A 24,953-nucleotide genomic window follows, 5' to 3' on the forward strand; every position below is an offset into this window, starting at 1 on the left:
CTTTACTGGTGCTGGAAAGGCCCTACATGGCCTGGTTGTACTTACCTCTTCTATCTTATCTCCTACCCTCGATGGCTTTCTTTCTGTTTCTTAAGTACTCTGAGTTCTTTTCCACCCCAGAGCCTTTGCACATCCCATTCCCATTGCCTGGAATGCTATTTCCTCAGCTCTTCAAATGTCTGGCTTCTCCTTAGTCACCAGATCTCTGCTCAAACATTACCTCCCCAAGGAGGCATTCTCAAGCAGTCCTGCACCTGCACCCAGCAGGATTCAGTCGGCACATTCACAATACGAACGTTAGAGGAAGGACTATTTCCAAAAGCATGGGGAACCATAAGGAATAGTGAAGCACCCCAGGAGCAAGAGAGGGGCTGTTACCCCTGTTAGGCCTGAAGCGAAGAGGGCAGGAGCATTCCAGAATACGAAAGGAGAGCTCTATGAAGACAGCTGCCCTTAGAGGACGTGTGGCCTTCAACCCAGTGATTCACCCAGCTCAAGGCAACTCAGAAAGGAGGGGGCCAAGGAGGAAAGCACCCTGACATCACTCTCCACCCTCCCTTCATTCTTCTCCATTCTCGAGGACTCTGTGTTGGCCAAACCCATCCGACACTAGAAGGCAAGAAAGCTTGCTGATGTAGAATAGGGGTTGACAAATGTTTTCTAGTAAGTATTTTCAGCTTTTCAAGTCATGCAGTCTCTGTCATAACTACTCAATTCTGCCATCGTAGCGTACACCATACATAAATAAATGAGTGTGGCTGTGTTCCAATAAAACTTTATTTACAAAAACAGGCAGCAGGCCATCATTTACTGGTCCTTGATGTAGAATATTCATGATGGTCTTCTGGGGCAGAGGACAAGGTAGAGAAAGGTGGAGCATAGCCCTCAGGTTAAACAGAATTTGCCTAGCATCCCTTGCCTGGGCATCCCAAGTCACTATCACATTATCCCTTTTTTTTTTTTTTTTTGAGACAGAGTTTTGCTCTGTCACCCAGGCTGGAGTGCAATGTCGTGATCTTGGCTCACTGCAACCTCTGCCTCCCGGGTTCCAGCAATTCTTCTGCCTCAGCCTCCCGAGTAGCTGGGACTACAGGCACACGCCACCATGCCTGGCTAATTTTTGTATTTTTAGTAAGGACAGAGTTTCACCATGTTGGTCAGGCTGGTCTCGAACTCCTGACCTCGTGATCTGCCTGCCTCGGCCTCCCAAAGTGCTGGGATTACAGGCGTGAACCACCACACCCAGCCATTATCCTATTTCATTTCCTTCATCACAAATTATCTTATTTGTCCATAAGGGTAGGAATCATGGCTTTCTTGCTTATCACGCTATCTCTGGCACCCAACCCAAATACTGCCTGACACAGGGTAGCCAAATACATTTTTTTTCTTTTTGAGATGGCGTCTTGCTCTGTCGCCCAGGCTGGAGTGCAGTGGCACGATCTTGGCTTACTGCAACCTCTGCCTCCCGGGTTCCAGCAATTCTCCTGCCTCAGCCTCCTGAGTAGCTGGGACTACAGGCGTGTGCCACCACGCCTGGCTAATTTTTGTAGTTTTTAGTAGAGACCATATTGGCCAGGCTGGTCTCAAACTCCTGACATCGTGATCCACTTGCCTCGGCCTCCCAAAGTGCTGGGATTACAGGCGTGAGCCACTGCACCCGGCCTCAAATAAATATTTTTTAATGAATAATAACATGTAACTAATAAAGTATGATACAGGCTGACAAAAAATCCAGAATATCTGTTCTCCTTAAGTTAGGTGCACCAGATAGTGTGCTCCAAATAGGAACTCTGTTCTCCCTCTCGAGGCCACACCAAAGTGCAGTTCTCGTCTACTCCCAGTCTTCCTAGCACCCTCTCCAGACCAACTCTGCTCATCCACCACTCTCAGTGCCTCCACCATCCATCACTCTGGTTGCAATTCCCTGCCCAACTTTCAGTCCTTCAAGCCCTAAGTGGTTTGGAGTTCAGAGTCTTTGGAAATAATTCTGCTTCATGAGACCTCTCCCCAATCCTCCCAGCATAGACAGACTTGCTTTGAGTGTCTCCATTTCATCTGATGATGCCACAGTACTTTCCTGGGTAGGTGGTAAGGGAAGAGAGAAAGGAAATAGGGCTTAGAAGCCTCTCTAAAATTCCTGCTCTGTGTGTGTGTGTGTGTGTGTGTGTGTGTGTGTGTGTGTGTCAGGGTCTCACTCTGTCACCCAGGCTGGAGTGCAATGGCACAAAAATGGCTCACTGCAGCCTCAACCTCCTGGACACAATCAATTCTCCCACCTTAGCCTCCTGACTAGCTAGGACTACAGGAACACACCACCAAGCCCAGTTAATTTTGTTGGTATTTTCTGTAGAAACGGGGTTTTGCCATGTTGCTCAGGCTGGTCGCAAACTCCTGGGCTCAAGCAATCCTCCCACCTCAGCCTCCCAAAGTGCTGGGATTACAGGCATGAGCCACCGTGCCCAGCCATGCTTTCTTATTTTTCATACAAAAGATGACAAATTAACCAAAAGTATCCAACAAAAGGAAAACAATTAAATTATCATACAATTTTTAAAGCGATCAAAAATGATTATCATCAAGTTTTAAAGCAATCAAAAAGAGAATCACAATTTGCAAAGGGTTTAGTATACAGCATTAAGTTTTTAAAAAATCAAGATACCAAATTGTGTATGTACTTTTATTGCAAGTGTATGAAAATTGCACCTGGATCCAAGGACTAGAAGAAAGTATGAGGAATGTCAATGCTAGTATATTAGCGTATGGGTGGTTTCCCTCTGATTTCCATTACCACTTCTATATTTGCTAATTATTATAAGCAGCTCATCCATGAGCTACAGAGTATGGTCCAATACACAGCATTTTGTATCATCAATTCAGCAAGAAGAGTGACAGGTGGACGCTTTCTTAGTATCTGGTACAATGAAGGACAAATAGGGAAAGAATTGCATTTTAAGCCTGAGAGGCTGAGTTTTATTTAATATGGTCCTCTGTCCAGAAGTAGTTTCATTAAAAGGTATGGCTTAAGAAATTAACGAGACCAGGTGTGGTGGCTCATGCCTGTAATCACAACACTTTGGTAGGCCAAGGCAGGTGGATCACCTGAAGTCAGGAGTTCAAGACCAGCCTGGCCAACATGGTGGAACCCCATCTCTACTGAAAATACAGAAATTAGCCGGGCATGGTGGCAGGTGCCTGTAATCCCAGATGCTCAGGAGGCTGAGGCAGAAGAATCACTTGAACCCAGGAGGAGGAGGCTGCAATGAGCTGAGATCGCACCACTGCACTCCAGCCTGGGCAACTCTGACTCAAAAAAAAAAAAAAAAAAAGAAAGGAAAGAAGGAAGGAAGGAAGGAAGGAAGGAAGGAAGGAAGGAAGGAAGGAAGGAAGGAAACCAAATCTGTTTCCCCCTATACTTCCTCTCCTCTGTTTTTCCCTTTTTTTTTTTTTTTTTTTTTTTTGTGAGAGGACCAAAGTTGTTGGAAAGTGGAAAGGTAAATGGTTTTCTAATAATATTAGCCAAAAAGACACTGTTATTTTGTAGCAAACCCCTGAGACCACAGCAGTTACTTTATGACTTTATGACTACTAACGGCTGGCACTTGAGACTAATGCGAAATTTGGCAGCAAATACTTTCAACCTCTTACCATTTCCTAAAGATCTGGACTCTCTCTCTTATATTCTCACAGATCAGCAGAATCTCTCTCTCTCTCTCTCTCTCTCGCTCTCTCTCTCTCTCTCTCTCTCTCCTCCTCCTCCTCCCTCCCCCACCCCCTGCCCCTCCACCCCAGCCCACTTTTATTTTGGCCACCCCTCCACCCCAGCCTACTTTTATTTTGGAATCCCAGACATAGCTAAGATCAAATGCACAGATTTCCAGCACGCATTCATAGATTCAACACCAATCCATTGCCATTGAATGTTATAAATTCGGGGATCCATTTGGCATTGGGAAGTTGTTCTTTGAATCCATCTCATTTCATCTCTTATGAAGCATCTCATGTCTGTAGTCTATTGAATCTATGGTTGTTTCCTTGGCCTAAATTTTAATTTTACCTTTCATACATATCTTATGATACAACTTCTCAACCAGCCAATCTGAATTGTTTCTCTGCTCTTTCAAAGACTGATATCTACCCTGTAAGATCACAATTCACAAAGAAAAGATCACGAATGCAGACACTCAGATACAAAAGAGATTCATCACAGCAATTTTTAAAATAACAGTGTATAAACACTAAAAATAACTTCAATACTTAGTGATCAGGGCATGGTGACATAAATAATAATTCATTTAATCAATGGGAAATTACTCAGACCATGAAAATATCTGCAAAGGATGTTAACCATCATATAATGTTGAGTGAGAAAAAGAGGAAACAAAACTGTATATAATTCCATTTTAGTGGAAAATGATATATACATATACAAAGAAGACCAGAAGGAAATAGTTCCTTCTGTTTGTAGTGGTTACTTGGATGACACCTCTTTCTGTTTATGTTTTTCTTCATTTTCTCAATTTTCTTAAATGAATACGTATTACTTTTACATTTGGAAATAAACTTGTTTCAAAGATCAAAAAGGCAAGTTGCTACACTAGAATCCAGAAAGCTACAGTAAGCCTTTCCCCTCTCCTAGGCTGGCTATTAGAAAGTTGCTTTCTCCTCTGTCTCATTTGAAAGAGGGTAGGTATTGCCACATTATTAAGCAATCAGCCAGTAGGGTTCATCCAAGAACAATAAACTGACCTCTCAAGAGAAAATTAGTGAAGCTCAGGAAATTAGAGCTGGAAACCCCCACTGAGTGATCTAATGCATCCCTCAAGAATCAGCACCATATACATTACACTTTCTGGTGTAGGCACTTTCTTTTCAATTTAATTTGAAAAGTTTCAAGTGATGGCAATGTCACTGCTACATCTTAGACCAGTCAACAAGCTATTAATCCATCTTCCCTGAGCAGAGCATAATAACTCCAATGAACTTCAGAGATATCCATTTAACTTTCTGGCCTGGACCTGCCAGCTGAACAAATATCTCAGACCGAGTTCAAATTCTGGCACCTCCTCTTAGCCAGAAGACTTTACACAAGTCCCTTTACCTATCTGTTCCTAGGTTTCCTCATTTGGGAAAAAGAAAACCTCATCACCTCCCTCAGAAAATTTGCTGTAGGAATTAAATGAGATGATACACACAGGGAATGCACTTAGTGCAACAGTGGTGCTCGGTCAATGTTTGGCGATTCTAGAGTGCTCGGCTCATGTTAAGCAGTTGTTTTCCTGGCAGAAGAAACAGTCCACAATGAGTCAATAATCCCTTCTTTTGGCTTTCCCTAGATGACACTAGCGGGTTACAGTGAACAATATAGTTCAAAACTTTGAAAAGCAAAATTTCATTTGGTACCCAAACCTTGGGCTACTGGCACCAACGAAATTAACTAGCCTCATCAACACCTGTGAAAAGAAGGGGGAAAAATAAAAATACAAATATTTTTAAAATAAATTAGGCTCAGATCACAAATATGGTTCAGAGAGCACTTTTTCATTGTGAATAAGAGCCAGAATTGGAAGCCCAGGAGGATGGGAAAAAGAAGACATGGAATGAAGAGTCACATTTGAGAATGAATCAATAGTTTGATGAATAGTTCATGGAGAGGCAGAAGGAAAGAGAAGAAGAATGCTGCCAAGTACCTAACTTGGAGGACTAAATTCACAATTTATTCATTCAATGAATTATCTGTTGAGCACCTGCTAATGGCCAGGCACAGTTCTGGGTGTTTGGGATAACACAGCAAACAAAATGGAAAAAAATATCTGCCCTTGTGGAGCTTCCTTTCTAGTGGGAAAGACAGTAAATAAGAAGACAAATAAATAAAAAAGACCATGTCTGACATAGAAAATAAACAAGGTAATGGGATGGAGAATAAGAGGATGGGGTCCACTTTAGATATGATGATCAGGGAAGGCCTCTGTCAGGCGGTAACATGTAAGTTAGTGGGTCCTGGAAGATGAGAAGGAACCAATAGTTAGAGAGGAGAGGAAGCATTCCAGGAGGAAGGAACAGTAGGTACAGAGACTTTGGGGTGGGAAAAGGTTAGGTATGTTAGAGAAACGGGGGAAAATGTCTATGTAATTGAAGTGCAGTAAGAAAGGAGAGAATTCTGGGCATGGTGGTGCATGCCTGTAATCCCAGCACTTTGGGAGGCTGAGGCGGGAGGATCGCTTGAGGCCAGGAACTCGAGGTTGCAGTGAGCTATGATTGCACAACTGCACTGCAGCCTGGGTGACAGAGCAAGGCTGTCTCTAAAAAATAAATAGTAAATAAATAAATAAATAAGAAAGGAGATACTTGGCATAAGAGATTGGAAAAGTGAGCAGTGTTCATTGACCAAGGACCAAACCTTGAGAAGCAAGTTCTTAGGGAAGACAATGAGTTCCTCTTTGACACATTGAGTTTGGGACACCTGAGAGGATTTCCAAGCTAAAGATCCTGGACTGTGTCCTAAGAATTAGAGACAGAACTGGGATCTGAGAAATTGCTCAGTTGCATCAGAATCACCAGGGAGTATTCTAAAAATACAGTTTTCTCAGGCATTAAAAGTACAGATTTCTGGCCGGGCGTGATGGCTCATGCCTATAATCCCAGCACTTTGGGAGGCTGAGGCAGGCAGATCACGGGGGCAGGCGATGGAGACCATCCTGGCTAACACGGTGAAACCCCGTCTCTACTAAAAATACAAAAAAATTAGCCAGGTGTGGTGGTGGGTGCCTGTAGTCCCAGCTACTCGGGAGGCTGAGGCAGGAGAATGGCATGAACCTGGGAGGCAGAGCTTGCAGTGAGCCGAGATCGCACCACTGCACTCCAGCCTGGGTGACAGAGTGAGACTCCATCTCAAAAAAAAAAAAAAAAAAAGTACAGATTTCTGGGGTGCTACCTGAGAAATTCTAATCCAAGTAGGTCTTGATCAAAACCTGAAAATCATTTTTTTCAATACATCCAGGTAATTTTGGTCAATTCATTCAAGAAACATTTCTTGCATTCCTACTATGCACCAGGACAATTCTTAAGTGCTGGAAATATAGTTCTGAACAGGTTGGACAGGCTATAGTCTAGAGATAGAACAGACAGTGAACAAGTAAAGAAATAAATTACAATTGTGACACACTACACACACAAAAAATAATAAACTGGCAAGAATAAAATAAGGATGGAGACCTACACTAGATAATCTACAAGAAGACCTCTCTTTGAGGAAGTGACTTGACCTGTCACCTGAGGAATAAGAAGGAGGAGCCTCCCAGCACTTTGGGAGGCCAAAGCGGGTGGATCATGAGGTCAGGAGTTCAAGACCAGCCTGGCCAAGATGGTGAAACCCTGTGTCTACTAAAAATACAAAAATTAGCTGGGCGTGGTGGCGGACACCTGTAATCCCAGCTACTCGGGAGGCTGAGGCAGAGAATTGCTTGAACCCAGGAGGTGGAGGTTGCAGTGAGCCGAGATCACACCACTGCACTCCAGCCTGGGTGACAGAGTGAGACTCCGACTCAAAGTAAAAAAAAAAAAAGAAGGAGGAGCCATGTGACAGCCAGGGAAAAGCAGCCGAGGCAGAGGGAACAGCCAATGCAAAGACTTGGTTGAGAATTCAGTAGATGAATCTAATCTTTTAGTTACTCCCATTTTATTAATCCATCAAAATGAGAAAGAAGGCATGGCGGAAAATGTACTATTTCATCTTTGTGTGTTCACCCAGCAAGCTATACTAAGCACATCCCTTGTACCAGGAACTGTGCCAGATGCTGACACAAAGATGAGCCAGATGACCCCTTCTCTCGGGGAGTGTGCAGTCCAATGAGGGAGGCAGATAACAAAATAAGTATGGCTCATGAGATAAGTGAGAATCTCCCAGGCAATCAGCTTATATTCTGAGAAAGCCAAGAAGATGATTAATAGTTTCGAGTATGATGATGTGAGCAATTGCTTTTGACACTGCATGATCAAATTATTTTCATTTCTTTGTGGTCCTGCAGCTCAGAATACCTGAATTTTTGGTGAAATATTTGCAAGGGATATCAAGTTTAGGATACTGTATAATGCACTATATGTTTCAGAATATAAGGAGAAATAGTATGCTAATAATAGCTAATATTTATTGAGCACATGGATTGACCTGGATAATGTACCATCTCATAGAAGAGTCACTACGACTTTATGAGGCAGGGACTATTATTATTTCCCCTTTTTCAGATGGAGAAATAGGGGCTTAGCAAGATGAAGGGGCTTTCCTGAAGTGACAATTTCCTAGTTCTGTCTGGATTCAAGCTTCAGTTCTGTTCCATACGGCCCTCTCATGAATAGCTTAGACACTGATACAATTGCTTTTCTCACACTAGTCCCCAAAGTGGATACCTTGTTCTTCTTCCCAGCCCACTCATCCATCTAGGTTGCCTAGGCCAGCCTGATCTACCTGCATTTCTCCCCAGGGATCCTGCAGGTGGAAAAGTGGAAAGAAGAATTCCTTGTTTCCACACTGGGGAGGGCACCTGGACGGGCATGGACCGGGCAGTGCCCACTGACTGACTATACTGGACTCCAGTCTCTTGAGCCCCAAGTAGAATGTGGAAAGCTTTGAGGCCAAAGCTGGGCACCTGGTTCCCACCCCACCTGGGGGAGGGGGTCGGGGGGAGGAGAAATTCCTGGGGCTCAGTGTTCAAGATCTGAGGCACAGGAGACAAATCAAATGCCCAGGCACCAGACAGTTAAGGTAAAACGTTGAAGTCAAGAGGAAGTAGTGAGTCTGTTGCCAACTGGATAGGGTTGGTCCTGTCCCATCTAAATGTATTAGAATTAAGTGGCTTTTAAAAATGAGCTGGTCATCTTCAGCCCACGGGCTGGCCAATTTGGAACTTAATGGGCCTTTGCGTCCTCCTTCCCTGAGCCTCCTTTTATTCCAGACTTCTCAGTGTGAGTCTGTGCGTCCCTCCGACGATCTCAGGGAGTGGGGTGCCTTCATCTGCCTGTTCCCTGTTCCTCAGGCTGACGCTCCCGCTGTCCTCCCCGCCTCCCCTCACTCCTTTTCTCCCTCCCTTCCTCCTTGTGGGGAGGCTCTTGGCCAGGGTCCCTGAGCCCGGGCGGGTGCTGGCAGAGGACGCAGAAGGGGTGAGGTCACGTCTCCCTTGAGCCCCGAGCCGCTGGCTTTTCAGAGCCTCGCCACAAGCCGGCGGCCAGAGCCCCAGACCACACAGACCGTGCGCTCCTCCGCCCTCCCGGCGCCGCCGGCCTCGCCCATGTCTCAGTACGCCCCCAGCCCGGACTTCAAGAGGGCTTTGGACAGCAGTCCCGAGGCCAACACTGAAGATGACAAGACCGAGGAGGACGTGCCCATGCCCAAGAACTACCTGTGGCTCACCATCGTCTCGTGTTTTTGCCCTGCGTACCCCATCAACATCGTGGCTTTGGTCTTTTCCATCATGGTGAGTGAATCACGGCCAGAGGCAGCCTGGGAGGAGAGACCCGGGCGGCTTTGAGCCCCTGCAGGGGAGTCCGCGCGCTCTCTGAGGCTCCCTTCCTCACGGCCCCGCCCGCGCTAGGTGTTCTTTGTCCTCGCACCTCCTCCTCACCTTTCTCGGGCTCTCAGAGCTCTCCCCGCAATCATCAGCACCTCCTCTGCACTCCTCGTGGTACTCAGAGCCCTGATCAAGCTTCCCCCAAGCTAGCTTTCCTCTTCTTTCCAGCTCCCAGGGTGCGTTTCCTCTCCAACCCGGGGAAGTTCTTCCGTGGACTTTGCTGACTCCTCTGACCTTCCTAGGCACTTGCCCGGGGCTTCTCAACCCTCTTTTCTAGAGCCCCAGTGCGCGCCACCCTAGCGAGCGCAGTAAGCTCATTCCCCGAGCATGCAGGCTCTACGTTCCTTTCCCTGCCGCTCCGGGGGCTCCTGCTCTCCAGCGCCCAGGACTGTCTCTATCTCAGCCTGTGCTCCCTTCTGTCTTTGCTGCGCCCAAGGGCACCGCTTCCGCCACTCTCCGGGGGGTCCCCAGGCGATTCCTGATGCCCCCTCCTTGATCCCGTTTCCGCGCTTTGGCACGGCACGCTCTGTCCAGGCAACAGTTTCCTCTCGCTTCTTCCTACACCCAACTTCCTCTCCTTGCCTCCCTCCGGCGCCCCCTTTTTAACGCGCCCGAGGCTGGCTCACACCCACTACCTCTTTAGGCCTTTCTTGGGCTCCCTGTGTGCCCCCCTCACCAGCAAAGTGGGTGCGCCTCTCTTACTCTACCCAGCGCGTCGTAGTTCCTCCCCGTCTGCTGCGCACTGGCCCTAACCTCTCCTCTCTTGGCGTCCCCCAGAGCTCCAAGGCGCCCCTCCACCGCTCTGTCCTGCGCCCGGGGCTCTCCCGGGAATGAACTAGGGGATTCCACGCAACGTGCGGCTCCGCCCGCCCTCTGCGCTCAGACCTCCCGAGCTGCCCGCCTCTCTAGGAGTGGCCGCTGGGGCCTCTAGTCCGCCCTTCCGGAGCTCAGCTCCCTAGCCCTCTTCAACCCTGGTAGGAACACCCGAGCGAACCCCACCAGGAGGGCGACGAGCGCCTGCTAGGCCCTCGCCTTATTGACTGCAGCAGCTGGCCCGGGGGTGGCGGCGGGGTGAGGTTCGTACCGGCACTGTCCCGGGACAACCCTTGCAGTTGCGCTCCCTCCCCCACCGGCTCACCTCGCTTGCAGCTGGGCCACGGAACTCCCCGGCCACAGACGCAGAGCCCTGATTCAGCTGTGAAAATCGCTAGCCACCCGTCCCCCATCAAGTCCGCCCACACTTGCCCACGGGTGGTGGCACCATATTCGATTCGTGGGCACCTGCAAGGCTCCATTTGCACCCGTAACTTGCCCTTTCCCAAACCCGGTTTGTGGACGGCGTCTGCACCGATATGAAAGCGTGCAGCCGCTGAAGTTCAGACAAGTCTGTATTCAAATCCCAATTCTCCCACTTTCTAGCTGTGTGATCTCTGAAGTCACTGCATCTCTGAACCTCAGTCTCTTTGTAAAACCAGAATAATCATAGCCATGTTTCTTGGGGTTGTTGGGAGCATTCATGACATAAATAATTGTAAAGTGCTTAGAACAGTGACCAGCACGGTATCTTTACAAAATCTTTACTCAAATGTCACTTCATGTTCTGTGATTACTGTTTAAAATCAGGACCCCCATCCACCCACCCCGCGCAAGCTCTGTTCTTCCTTCCCTGCTACCTTTTGACCAAATTACTTCTCTCCATCTGATATAGTATTTTAATTATTTGTATGTTTACAGTCTGTGTCCCTCTCATTAGAATATAAGCTCCATAAGGGCAGGAATATTTGTTGGTTCCTGTATCTTCAGCATCTAGAAGAAAATCTGGCACGTGGTAGATGCTTAATAAGTATCATGAAATGAATGCATGCATGAATGAATGGTGTGGATGAATCATTAACCTTTTTTTCCCACCCTGGAGGCCCGGAAGCCGTCGCATCCGGTTCCTTCCGACCAACCAGCCAATTTCCTCCCTTCCTTCCTCTCCCCATATATCCGGTCTTGACTTTTTTTGCCGAGAGTCTGGAAAGAATGCTGCAGCCAAATTCTCCAGGCAGCAGCAGACTGTCTGGCTGGCACTGGTGCCCACATTCTATCCTGGTTTATTAATGAAGCAGCCAATTCACTCCTTTCCCAGTGCCACTTAGAAAACTGCCTGCAAAGGCTTTTTCCCTCATTGGTCTGAAATGAGCTGGCACTCCAGATGGTAGTGACAGGTCAGATATTAATGATGCTGCTTGGTATGCCCTGGGAGATGAGGTTTGCACATGCTTTGAATTGAAACTTCCTTTTCTAATCCCCTCTTCCCCATTCCCTCCCCCACTGGAGACAGTTTACTATGGACAAGTTTGTATCTTTTTTTTTTTTTTTTTTTTTTTTTGAGACGGAGTCTTGCTCTGTCACCCAGGCTGGAGTGCAGTGGCACAATCTCGGCTCACTGCAACCTCCACCTCCCGGGTTCAAGCGATCCTTCCACCCCAGCCACCCCAACCAGCTGGGACTACAGACGCCGGCCACCACGCCCGACTAATTTTTGTATTTTTAGTAGAGACAGGGTTTGACCATGTTGCCCAGGCTGATCTCAAACTCCTGACCTCAAGTGATCTGCCCGCCTCAGCCTCCCAGAGTGCTGGGATTACATGGGTGAGCCACTGTGCCCGGCCAAGTTTTGTACCTTTTTAAAGCCTTGGTTTCTTCATCTATAAAATGGGAATGTGAAAGCTGTTTTAAGTTGAGCAAAACTGTTGTAAGGATGAAACAAAACAAAGCATTCTAGTTCTTAGCACTATGCTAGGTACATGCAATAATTGTCAGACAGATGTATAGATTTGGAACCTGGAGATATCATGTTACATATAAAAACAAACAAATTCTAAACAGTGTGTCCTACACCCTTCCTGTTGCACTGGAAGTCTTTTCCCATTGATATATAGTGCAGCTCTGGGCTTGATCAGTTTCATCACAAGGACTCCAAAGGACAAAGGACAAAGAGGAAGAGGAAGGATGTGCAGTAGGAAGGTGGGAGACCAATTCTGCCAGGCGTTTGCTTCCCCTAGGGTCTCTTGTCATGTTCAGTCCTGGCAATTTTCAACTCTCACTTCTCTGTAATTTATGATTTGTGGTGCCCTCAATGATTTGGGGTGTTACTGGCATTTGGTGGAAAGAGCCAAAGTACTAATGTCTGCCATGCTAGGGGCTGTCCCCCAGTGAAGAATGGGCACATTCCCAATACCAAGACCATCCCAGTGAAGAATCACTGTAGGATGATGCAAATTGATATAAACATGGATGTGTGGAACATATTGACAAGGCTCAAAATAATTAGTTTCCAGAATGGTAAAAAAAAAAAAAAAGAGCCAACAATCTCAAAACAATCAATGCTTAAATATTTATTACACCAAGCCTGAGAAGCTTTCTATAAAATCACCAAATTAGAGTAGGTGCTGGCAAAGAAAACTACTTTGGAAAAATACACATTCAAGAAGAGTGTTCTTCGAGTGGTGGATTTCTGTGTTCTTTCTACCACCCCATGTAGATCCAGGGGAGTCCTGGGGTCCTGGGGGTTAGGAGGTGGCACACTACAGACAAGCTCTAGTCCAACATGTCATGTGGTATTGGATGTTGATGGGTCAAGCATTGTCAGGGACACAGAAGTGTTTCTTCCTCTATATATTGAAAGTCTATTTATTGAAAGCATACTTAACCTCAATTTGAGGGATGCATGTCTCAAGAATTTCCCCCTAGACTGGGTTCCTGGTAGCTCATATTGCATCGTTGTGTGAATTTGAATATGGCACATTTTCTCCATGCAGACACAGCCCTCCACCAGGGCACATAGCTTGGTGAGGAGCACAAGCTGGCTTTCAGGCCTCATTCATCATGGTCTCACCTATCCCTGGCTATCTGTTTATTCCATGTGAAAGAACCCTATAATTTCCTAATGTGGCCCTCGACCCTGGAGAAAGAATATTTGTTATTCAACATGTACTTATTGAGCATCTATTATGTGCCAGGCTCTATTCCAGCTATTCCTTTATCAAGTGGCAAATAAGATCAGCAAGGTCTCTGCCCTCCTGGATCTCAAAGAAGTGGGGCTCTAGGCAAGTTGCAAGAGTGTTGGCAAATTTAGGGTTAGTTCACTGTCTATTGGTTTTGTAGCTGGAATTTGCTACCTGACTCAGAAGACGAGTTTGTGCCCACCCTCAATTCTTGATGACATCATGATGTAATCATTTGCAAAACTGAACCAACTGGTCACTCTAATTATGGATACACAATAACCAATGACTTTTGACTGGATGGCTTATAAGCTTTTCATTAGCACATCTGTCTCACACCTACCAATAGGTGTGTGGGGATTTGCCCTTTATTGGGGGACAATTCATGGCATGGCAGGACAGTAGTACTTTGAGTCTTTCCACCAAATACCAGTAGCACCCCAAAATCATTGAGACCACCACAGATGCTCCCACATTTCTAAATGCCTTCAAGGGGAATGGGGCAACCCCTAGTCGAGATTCTCAAGCACACCATTGCCTGAGATGTCTTACATACCTGTCTAGAGAACCTGTCTAGAGACCAACCATTAAGGTTCAAATCCTTTTCTTTGATGTGCTTATGATTTTATGCAAGTGCCTTGATCTTTCTGAAGCTTGGTCTTTCCACCTTGTAAATGGGGGTTGTGATAGTATTTACCCAAGTGCAATTGTGGAGATTAGATAATAAAAGTTAAAAGTTTTCAGGTCACTGCTTAGAATACAGCTAGAATTCAATAAGTATTGATGTTGATGATGGTGATGTAGATGATGGAAGATGTGTCTGTTCTAGAGATACAAGCCATTATCTTTCCCAGTTTTTCTGTTTTTACTGAGACTAGCAAATTTGATAAGAATAAAACAATGATCAGTAGTAGACATGTCACTGGAATAAAAATTTGTTGCAGCATAAAGGTAAATATTAATGCCAAACTGAAACACATACAAATAAGCAAAGAGGACTTTCGATTAATCGTGAAATATTAAACATACCTGTTTTGCTCCCACCCCTTCTAAGACCACTTAAAATGATAGTAAGTGCTATTTGGTAGCACAATAGGGTGACTGTAGTCAATAATAACTTAATTGTAATTTTTAAATAACTTAAAGAGTGTAATTGCATTGTCTGTAACACAAAGGATAAATTCTTGAGAGGATGGATACCCCATTCTCCATGATGTGCTTATTTCACATTGCATGCCTGTATCAAAACATCTCATGTACCCCGTAAATGTATACACTTACTATGTGCCCAGAATTAAAAAAAAAATCGTAGTAAATGAATTTAAAAGGATATAAACACTCAAGAACAAATTAGGAAAACAGAAGAAGAAATGAGATGGTGACAAAATCTTAGACAATGGAAAATAGCTGGCTGGGCATCAACTAATTTTACGTAGTAGATGACACTGAAATCTAAATCCTGCACAAATAGTAGCCAACAAGAAGAAAGTCAATTTTCTCTGCAAAACTCTAGGAAAGCTCAGAAATTGGAGGTACCAGCTGAAGATACTGCCTTTGATGTTAGGAATAAAGGGTAGGGAAAATCTTTGAAAGTCTGTTTATGAAGTCGTGGGACTGCCAGAGATCACCTACCACCCCACACAGCCAGGCCCCCACTTCCTCACCAACTCAGACAGAAGATTAGAGATTTTCTCTCTGGTAAGATTAAACAGAATGACTCTGGACACCAGGCACAGCTGAGAGAAGGGTTTAGGTGCCAAGCTGAAAACGAGATTAATGGAAAGCTGCAATGTTGAACAAGGAAGCTCCTTCCCCAACTTGGTTTCCTGGACAGAAATCGGAGAATTTCTCTCCAAGGATGTGACCAGTCCAAAAGAAAAAATCTTTAGGAGTCCTCCAGAGAGAGGATGCAATCCACCCACCCATTAACAAGCTCCATCCTCATGCAAAAAACTTCCAAGCAGCTTTTCAGTGTCTCACTTTCAAATATGATGAGTCAACTAAAGATTATCAGACATATGAAAAACTCTTCTGAAATAAAAGACCTGCAGTTTACAAAAAAAAAAAAAAATGAAGTATAAGGTAACAAATAATACAAGATGTAGAAGAAAACTTCAAGAATAGGTGAGTAGCATCCCCAGAGAATAAGAAACTATATTGTGTCCACAAGACAAGAACCGGCTGAAAAAAATAAAACAGCCAGAGAAGCAAAACAGAGCTCTTGGGAATTAAAAAATATGTGGGTAGACTGAAAAAAAAACCAGCAGAAGCTCCTTTGAGCTGGAGCTGAAAAAATAAAATAAAAATAGAGAAAGATTGCAAGTTAATGTTGAGGGAGGCTGAAGAAGTAATGCAAAAATCAAAAAGATGGAAAATATGGAAGTCACCCAAGTGTCCATCGATGGATGAATAGGTAAACAAAATGTGTTATATACATAAAATTGAATATTATTCAGTCTTTAAAAGGAAGGAAATTCTGACATGGGCTACAACCTGGATGAACCTTGAAAATACTAGGCTAAATACAAGAAGCCAGTCACAAAAGGACAAATATTATATGATTCCACTTATATGAAATACCTAGAGTGGTCTAATTCTTGAGACAGAAAGTAGAATGGTGGTTGCCAGAGACTATGGGGAGAGGGAAATGGGGAGTTACTGTTTAATGGGTATGGAGTTTCAATTCTGAAGATAGAAAAGTTCTGGGAATGGATGGTGGTGATGGTTGTACAACAGTGTGAATGTATTTAATGCCATTGAACTGTATACTTAAAAATAGTTAAAATGGTCAATTTTATGTTGTGCATATTTTACCACAATAAAAAATAAAGGAGGAAAATATTCTCCAAAAAAGATAAAAATAGTCAAGAATATATATAATAAAATTTGATACTCATTCCCAGAAATCTAACATCTAAAAGGAAAGTTCCACAAAAAGGAAAGGACAAAGAGAATTAAAGAGAGGAAATTATCAAATAAGTAATATAGAAAAAAATTCCCAGAACTGAACGCATGAATTTCCAGATTAAAAGAATCCCCCAATACTCAATAAAGTGAATGAAGCAAGACATACCAAGGCACATCTTGGTGAAATTTCAGAGGTTCAAGGGTAAAATTTCTCTCCAATTCTGTAAACTTTGAAAGAAAGGAAACATTATTAATCCACATATGGATTAACAATGGCTTCAGAATTCTGATCAGGAATGCTGAAGGCTAAACAATAGTGAAGGCCAGGTGCGGTGGCTCAAGCCTGTAATCCCAGCACTTTGGGAGGCCGAGGCGGGCGGATCACGAGGTCAGGAGATTGAGACCATCCTGGCTAACACGGTGAAACCCTGTCTCTACTAAAAATGCAAAAAAAATTAGCCAGGCGTGGTGGCAGGCGCCTGTAGTCCCAGCTACTCGGGAGGCTAAGGCAGGAGAATGGCGTGAACCTGAGAGCCGGAGCTTGCAGTGAGCCGAGATCACGCCACTGCACTCCAGCCTGGGCGACAGAGCGAGACTCCGTCTCAAAAAAAAAAAAAAAAGTGAAAAGATGACTTCAAAAATCCTGAAAGAAAATTATTTGCAACTTCAATTCTAGACACATCTAAATAATCATTCAAGGGAGAGAGAAAAATAAAGACATTTCCAGACATTTAAGATCTCAAATAAGTTGCCTGGCAAACATCTTTTCTCAGAAAGTCATGGGCAAATGTGCCTCCCAAAAAGAAGGGAGTAAGTCAAGAAAAGGACACAGGATCCCGAAATGGGATTCAACATAGAAAAGAGACAGAGAAATGCTCCTGAAAACAAGGCAACCAGTCTCTCACCCCCACAGAAGATGCAGTTGATAATGGATGGTTGGCCTGAAGGCTTTATCACAACCCATTATCTGGTTGTGGGCTGGCACTGTAAGCCACAGCCATGCCCCAAGTCTGACCATACCTGCTGTGGATGATAAGGTCAGTGGTCAGTAAATACTCACAGGATGAAAAACAAAACAAACCACATGTTTTTTCCATCTGACCCGAGCTGCACCAGAGCTTGAAACATAGTTTTGACTGCTCACACGTCAAAACTGCTTCAAGTGGACTTCAGGTAGGTGTAGGGAGAAGATCATGTGTGTCTGCGAACTTGGAAATAACAGGTCTTGGTGCAGGCAACTGATCCAGAGAGCTTGACGCTGCCCACTAGTTGGAGCACCAAATGCTGATTCATTGGATCTCTCCCTGTCACTTCTCCCAATGTTCTCTGGCTCTTTCCACAGCTGAGATTGTCACCTGAGAAAAGGCGTATTAAAATTACAGACCCCTGTGAATTATTTCTTGTGAATTTCTTGCTTGAAGCTCTGAAGAGCATTCAGATGGTTCCAGATGATGAAGACCCTGTCTGAAGTGTGTCATCATGGGAAGGCCGCATTCCAGATACCCATAGATTTTGCAAATATGCACATTTCCCCAGCAGCCCTGCCTCATCAGTTACTTTCATAAGTTTTGCCACTTGGTGGCCACTGGCATTTGGTATTTAGGAACCTAGAATTTAAACTGTTTTTAGAGTCCTTTCAGATCATTAGCAGTACAGACTATGTCTATTTCAAGATGTAAATCTGTGTGCTCCTAATTTTAAAAAATACATTTTAAGAGCCATTTAAATTTACTGATGACATGCTGTAATGGCTGGGTTTGTTGTAACATAATATGTGGGGATAGAGATAAAACAAGATTGGCCACTAATGCATGACAGTGGAAGCTGGGTTATGGGAACATGGGGATTTATTATATTACCCTGTCAAACTGTGTATACATTTAAAGCTTTCCATAATAAAACATAAAAAGAGGGCCAGGCACGGAAGCTCATGCCTGTAATCCCAGCACTTTAGGAGGCTGAGGCGGGTGGACCACCTGAGCGCAGAAGCTCGAGACAAACCTGGGCAACATGATAAAACCCCGTCCCTACAAAAATAAAAATAAAAATAAAAAATTAGCTGGGCACAGCAGTGAGTGCCTGTAATCCAAGCTACCCAAAAGGCAGAGGCAGGAAAATCACTTGAGCCCAGGAGGCAGAGGTTGCAGGGAGCCGAGATCACGCCACTGCACTCTAGCCTGGGCAACAGAACGAGACCCTGTCTCAAAACAAACAAACAAAAAAAAGTAAAAAGAAAGAAATTCAGATAGAACCTCCCCTCCTAAGTCATTATCTGCCCAGATGAGTGGCAGATAAGATAACAAGACAGCAGCTATTAAATGAGTTGGCCAAAAAGGCTGTGGTTGAGGTAGAGCTTGTCATTAAATAGTAAGAAAACTATTTCTGGCTTATGTGTGAATGTCAATGATGACTTTGAAGAATACCTTCAAATAATCATCAAGGTGAGCTCAGGTAGGACTCACATCCTAGAACTTTAATCACCTAAGGATCTTGTTAAAATGCAGACTCCACTCCTCTTTCAAGGCTCAGCTAGAAAATCACCTCCTCCATGAAGCCTTTTTTGATTGCCTCCTCTCTTTCACTCAAGGTTGTGCCCTCTTTACTCTAAACAGATTTCCTCTTGGATCATCTTTACTTCCTTGCACTGATTTGTGTATGTGAGGCCCTTAAGATTACACTGTTAGCCCCAGCACCTAGCACAATGTCAAGCATGAAGTCCACATGTAACAAACATTTGATGAATGAATAAATGAATTAATGAATGAATGACTACATAGGCCAAAGTCTGCTCCTACCTTTATCTCTGAGGGTTTGCTTCCCTTCCCCAACTGTGTTCTGCATTCCTGCCAAAACCTTTTTTGGAAAATATCCAGGAGACTCAGGCAAATGCCAAGGGTCACTGAGAGGTTGGCCAAGTCTTGGTTCACAAGGATAATTTTCCTGGCTGGTCCAGAGCTCACCAATATGCTCACACTGCAGACCAGTTGGTCCACGTTTAGAAATTTGTCTTTATTCTCAGCTCGTTAGCTCAGGGCAGGACACTCTTCAGCTCAAAGCCCCTCATCCAAAAATGTGAGCCTGAACATACCTGAGAATGTCCAGGTCTTCAAGTTCAAGAATTAAGCCAGACTTTCCAACATGGTGCTTCTCAGAAAACTAGTTGTGTGTGATGATAACAAATTTTACCAAAAAAGGTACAGGTGCAGGAGAGGATTAAATTGAGAAACCAAATGCTGAGTTGAGCAAAAGTTAAGTCTTTTCTTTCCTTTGGAGCTTTTCGGAGCCTTTGGCAAACCCCTGTGCATTATGGCTCCTTAATGGAATAATATAGTATGGGGCATTTACTAAGCATTTTCCTGGATCATAAGGCTAATATGCCACAGCACACATTTTGGGAAATACTGTTCTTAATAATACCTTGATTCTCACTTTAATGAGTACAGCTGCTATTGATATGGGAAGATTGCATGGTACTCCATCCTTAACATTCTTGCATTGTAGACCCACCTCTCCCCCTTTCTTCCAACTTGCATGTTTTTTTGGTTTGGTTGGTTTTTGTTGTTTTTTGTTTTGTTTTTGTTTTTGAGACAGGGTCTTACTCTGTCACCCAGACTGGAGTGCAATGGTGCAATCATGGCTCACTCCAGCCTCAATTTCTGGCTCAAGCGATACTCACACTTCAGTCTCCAAAGTGCTGGAATTACAGACATGAGCCACTATGCCTGGCTAATTTTTTAATTATTTTTTAGAAGCAGGGTCTCCCTGTGTTGCCCAAACTGGTCTCAAACTCCTGGCCTTAAGTGATCTTCCTGCCTCAGCCTCCAAAGTGCTGGGATTACAGGCATGAGACACCATGCCTGGCTAAGTTAGGTGTTTTTAATGAGTCTCCCTAGCCAAACTTTTGCTAATTTCCTTCTTCCCTCACTCTCTTTTTTTTTTTTTTGCCACGGGTGAAATTCAGAAACTTGTCTTTCTGTTTCCTTTACCCTTTGTGTCATATCTTCTATTCCCCCAACTAAAGGAGACTTTCTCTATTTTACTCCCTCTTTTGATAACTTTATTTGTTCTTTGCTGTGGGTAATTTTTATAGTAGTTTAGTATTTCTATTACTATTGTTATTATAACATTTATACATTTGTCTTTACTTTTTAAAGCATTTCATACTGACACAATTTCACTTGTTCCTTGCAAAAATCCCAGCAAGGGACATAAGAAAGCTCTCCTCCTTATTTATCCTTAAGAAAACTGAGGCTCAGAAATGTGGTAAGCCTCTCCAACAAAATCAACCATGACAGTCCTTACCCCCATGAAGCATTATAATCAGACAGCTATGCCTTTCCTTTTTTTTTTTTTTTTTTTTTTTTTGAGACAGGGTCTCACTCTGTTGCACAGGCTGGAGTGCAGTGGTACAACCACAGGTCACCGCAGCCTTGACCTCCCCAGGCTCAGTCCATCCTCCCGGTTCAGCCTCCCAGGCAGCTGGAACTATAGGCGCGCACCACCATGCCCAGCTAAACTTTTTTGTATTTATTGTATAGATGGTTCACCATGTTGCCCAGGCTGGTCTTGAACTCCTGTGCTCAAGGGATCTACCCCCCCTCAGCCTCCCGAAGTGCTGGGATTAGAGGCGTGAGCCACCACGTCTGGCCCTGCCTTACCCTTTGATAGGAAACAGCTTTGATTGTTCTGGAAGCTTTCTCTTTTAACAGATTTACCCCCATCAATATAAGAAGCATCATACAATACTCTCAATCAAGCCTGGCAGAATTCCTCCCTAGCTTTTGGCTCTAACCATAGACAGCCAAAAGGACAATTCTCACTTGTCCTGAAAATATTTATGGAGAGAAAAAGCCCAAAAGCCCAAGAAGAAGAGAGACGAGCATGAATGAATTAACGGTGCTGAAGAGGAAATGCACCTTGTAGTCTGGAAGCCCAGTCTCAGAATGCCCAGCACGACTTTTAGGTGTAGAAACAGGAGCAAGCAAAATCTAAACTAGAAATCCCAAAGTCATCTAAAACTTCAGATGTTATTCCTAAAAATATTTACTAAGTGCCCACATACATCAAGCTATTTTGATAGGAGCCTGCTATCTAGGAGTTTGGAATTTAAAACAATATTGATCTACTTAAAAAGAGTTTCTTGCACGTGGAAAAAAGTATCAGACTATGTTCAGAAATTTATGTAAGTCTACAGATGGAGGGGAGTATAAGGAGGGGACTCTGGGAAAGAAAGAAACAGAGACAGAGAGAGGGAGAAAACTCACTTCTCACTAACCAAATATGTGCTAGACATAAAGGAATGAAGACGATGAGGATGGTTTTGAAAGAGAGATGTGGTTTGAAGAATAAAAAACATGTTCTAAAAAAAAGACATGTTCTAAAATTTGAAGAATTAGAAGACGTTGTTTGAAGAAAAAAACATGTTCTAAAAAAAATTTGTTCTAAAATTAGGATTTCAGTATTGACTGAACTCAACAGATCAGAATATTGGCATTAGCAATAGCAAACAAAATTTAAAGTTCCCGAAAAAATTTAGGAAACACACAAGGTTTATACAAAGAAAGCCTCACCAAGAGATTAAAATGAAAAACCATGAGCTAAATGGAGTATAGTATTTACATATTAGATGTTCATCCAGCATTAGTTATGAAATAAATTATAAAATGAGTTCCTAAACGTAAAGCATGGTGCCTAGCACAGAGTAACTGCTTAATATTCATTATTGTTGCTATAAATGTAAAAGAGACATAAATATTGATTGCAAAATAGGATTGGCAAACCAAATAATAATCCATCTATTTATAACATAGAGTGTTACAGCACAGTTAGGATAGTGCTTTTGAAGAATTTTTATGATACAGAGAAATGCTTGGGTGAAGGGCCAAGTGGAAAAACAGGACAAAACACAAAATTGTCTGTGCAAAGAGATCCTTCATTCTTTATCAATTAAAAGTAGCCATATACCCATACATTGACCCTTAAAAGCGTGAACGTGCATGGGGGAAGAAAAGGCTGGAAAGTATTTCAAACTGTCTACAATGATTTCCTCTAAGTAGCAGGATTCTGGACAGTTACAGTATAAAGAGTTATAATATGTAGAGCACAAACTCTATCATCAGACCCACCAGGGTTTTAATCTTGGCACTACTGTTTATTGTTAGGTGAAATTCATTGAATTATTTAACCTCTCTGAGTCTCTATTTCCTCATCTGTAAATTGGAAATAATATCACCTACCTCAGAGCTCCAGTGGCGCAATCGGTTAGCGTGCGGTACTTATACAATATCACCTACCTCCAAGGGATTGTTGTCTGAATTAAATGGGATAATATATGCAAAGTTCTTGACAAATCTTGCCTATTATCATTTCAAATATTCCTATCAAAAGTTATAATATTTTCCAAAGTTTCCGTAAAAAGTATGTAGACCTCATTTCTAGTCTGAAATGAGCATTTTTCTAAAGATAAAAAGGAATTCAACATGGAGAACAAGGTTAGTAATTAGATGCAATTTTTTTTTTTTTTTTTTTTTTTTTGAGACAGAGTCTCGCTTTGTCACCCTGGCTCCCAGGCTCAAGTGCAGTGGTGCAAAAATGGTTCACTGGAGCCCCCACCTCCCGGGCCCAAGCGACCCTCCTGCCCCATCCTCAGGCCCCCAAGTAGCTGAGACTACAGGCATGCATCACCACACCCGACTAATCTTTGTATTTCTTGCTGGTCTCCAAACTCCTGAGCTCAGGAGATTCTCCCACCTCGGCCTATGAAAGCGCAGGGATTACAGGCGTGAGCCACCATGCCCAACTAGTAATTAGATGCATTCTTATCCACCCCAAAAGGTGATTCTTGCTCTAAATCATATATCATTCCAGAGCTGAAATGGTCAGCTCTCTAGTTAACTTAAGAAAAATGCTTTTATTCTGATATTTTATTCTAGTCTTGAAGATCATTGAGGACAGAGAAACTACAGCTTAGCACAGCTCCTGCCCCAAAGTTAATGCTTGGAGAGTTAACAGAAGTTTTGCTGTTGTTTTTGTTTTGTTCCAATTCCAGTGGGGTTTTTTAGCCTGCAATGGTAAGAAGTAGCTCTTTCTCTACCCAAGTAGAAGCTCACTCTAATATAAGCCCACTTTTTGGATCTATCTCCCAGCCAGAGAGAGGGCACCTGATGCTCCTGAGATAAATTCTTCATGTTTTTGAAAGACATGTGGCCCATGATCTTTTCCCTTGAAAAGATTCCCTTTACTCACTATTCTGTAGAAAGTATCTACCAAAAGGAGGAAATGGCAGACAGCAGCGACAATGTCTCCATCACTTCAAACATCCCCCCCAGATTTCTTGTCCACATTCATGTTTGATTATAGCAAAGTCCAAGGCTCATTTTCAATGAGAAGGAAAATGAAGGAGGCTGAGGGAGTGGCAAATAGAAATCTGCAAGGCCAAAGACAGAGAAAGCCTGGGCCTCCAGCCTTCTCTTCCAACGATGGCAATCTCTAGCCCCTGCCGCCATGGTTAAGAAGCTGGTTGAGGTGGCAGTTGACTCTTATATTTAAAGAGCAAAGCTGGGAGAGGGAATTCAGATGAGGGGGAAGAGCTTAAAGTCAACATGAAGAAGCATCACTTGAGTGTGCAACAGGGTGCTTGGTCCCCAGAGAAGGTTCCACAGCATGTGGGAAACTTTCTACTGCCATCCTTCAAGGGTAGAAATCAGGGAGGGACGTTCTCCTACATTCATTTATTCACTCAAAAATGTTTGAATACCTGCTATATGCCAAGCACTATGGCAGCCCTGGAGATAAATGCCTGCCTATCTTGGGTATTTCTTCATAGCAGCATGAGAATGAATTAATAAATTGGTACTGAGGGAGTGGGGCACTGCTATAAGGATACGCAAAAATGTGGAAGTGACTTTGGAAATGGATAACAGGCAGAGGTTGGAACAGTTTGGAGGTCTCAGAAGAAGACAGGAAAATGTGGGAAAGTTTGGAACTTCCTAGAGACTTGCTGAATGGCCAAAATGCTGATAGTGATATGAACAATATGGTCCAGGCTGAGGTGGTCTCAGATGGAGATGAGGAAATTTTTGGGAACTGGAGTAAAGGTCACTCTTGCTATGCAAAGAGACCGGATGCATTTTACCTCTGCCCTAGAGATCTGTGGAACTTTGAACTTGAGAGAGATGATTTAGGGTATCTGGCAGAAGAAATTTCTAAGCAGTAAAGCATTCAGAAGGAAGTAGAGCATAAAAGTTTGGAAAATTTGCAGCCCAGCAATGCAATAGAAAAGAGAAAGCTATTTTCTGGGGAGAAATTCAAGCTGGCTACAAAAATTTGCATAAGTAACCAGGAGCCAAATGTTAATCACCAAGACAATGGGCAAAATGTCTCCAGGGCATATCAGAGACCTTCAAGGCAGCCCCTCTTATCACAGGCCTGGAGGCTTAGGAGGGAAAAATGGTTTTATGGGCCCAGGGCCCCCTGCTGTGTGCAGCCTCAG

At 43.7% G+C, this 24,953-nt stretch overlaps 1 protein-coding gene and 1 long non-coding RNA gene across 6 annotated transcripts in view; one reads left to right on the forward strand and one right to left on the reverse strand.

Annotated features, from left to right (window-relative positions):
* The window catches only part of LOC106635409 (uncharacterized), a 281,598-nt gene that overhangs the window by 198,351 nt on the left and 58,294 nt on the right, over window positions 1-24,953 (reverse strand). The window contains exon 1 of one of the 4 annotated variants that reach the window (XR_001338734.5): window positions 9,618-10,688. The exons of 2 other annotated variants lie outside the window; for them this stretch is intronic. This is a non-coding gene — a long non-coding RNA (uncharacterized LOC106635409). One more of the 4 variants, XR_004665458.3, reaches the window with a different exon arrangement.
* Window positions 8,987-24,953, forward strand: part of TMEM233 (transmembrane protein 233) — a 49,549-nt gene continuing 33,582 nt past the window's right edge. For both annotated transcript variants that reach the window (XM_003832404.7, XM_034934623.3), the window contains exon 1: window positions 8,987-9,470. In XM_003832404.7, the coding sequence (XP_003832452.1) occupies window positions 9,285-9,470 (186 nt within the window). In that variant the 5' untranslated portion in view covers window positions 8,987-9,284. The remainder of the gene's footprint in view (window positions 9,471-24,953) is intronic.

The sequence above is a fragment of the Pan paniscus genome, chromosome 10, assembly GCF_029289425.2.
Source record: "Pan paniscus chromosome 10, NHGRI_mPanPan1-v2.0_pri, whole genome shotgun sequence".
In the NCBI taxonomy this organism is placed as follows: Eukaryota; Metazoa; Chordata; class Mammalia; order Primates; family Hominidae; genus Pan; species Pan paniscus.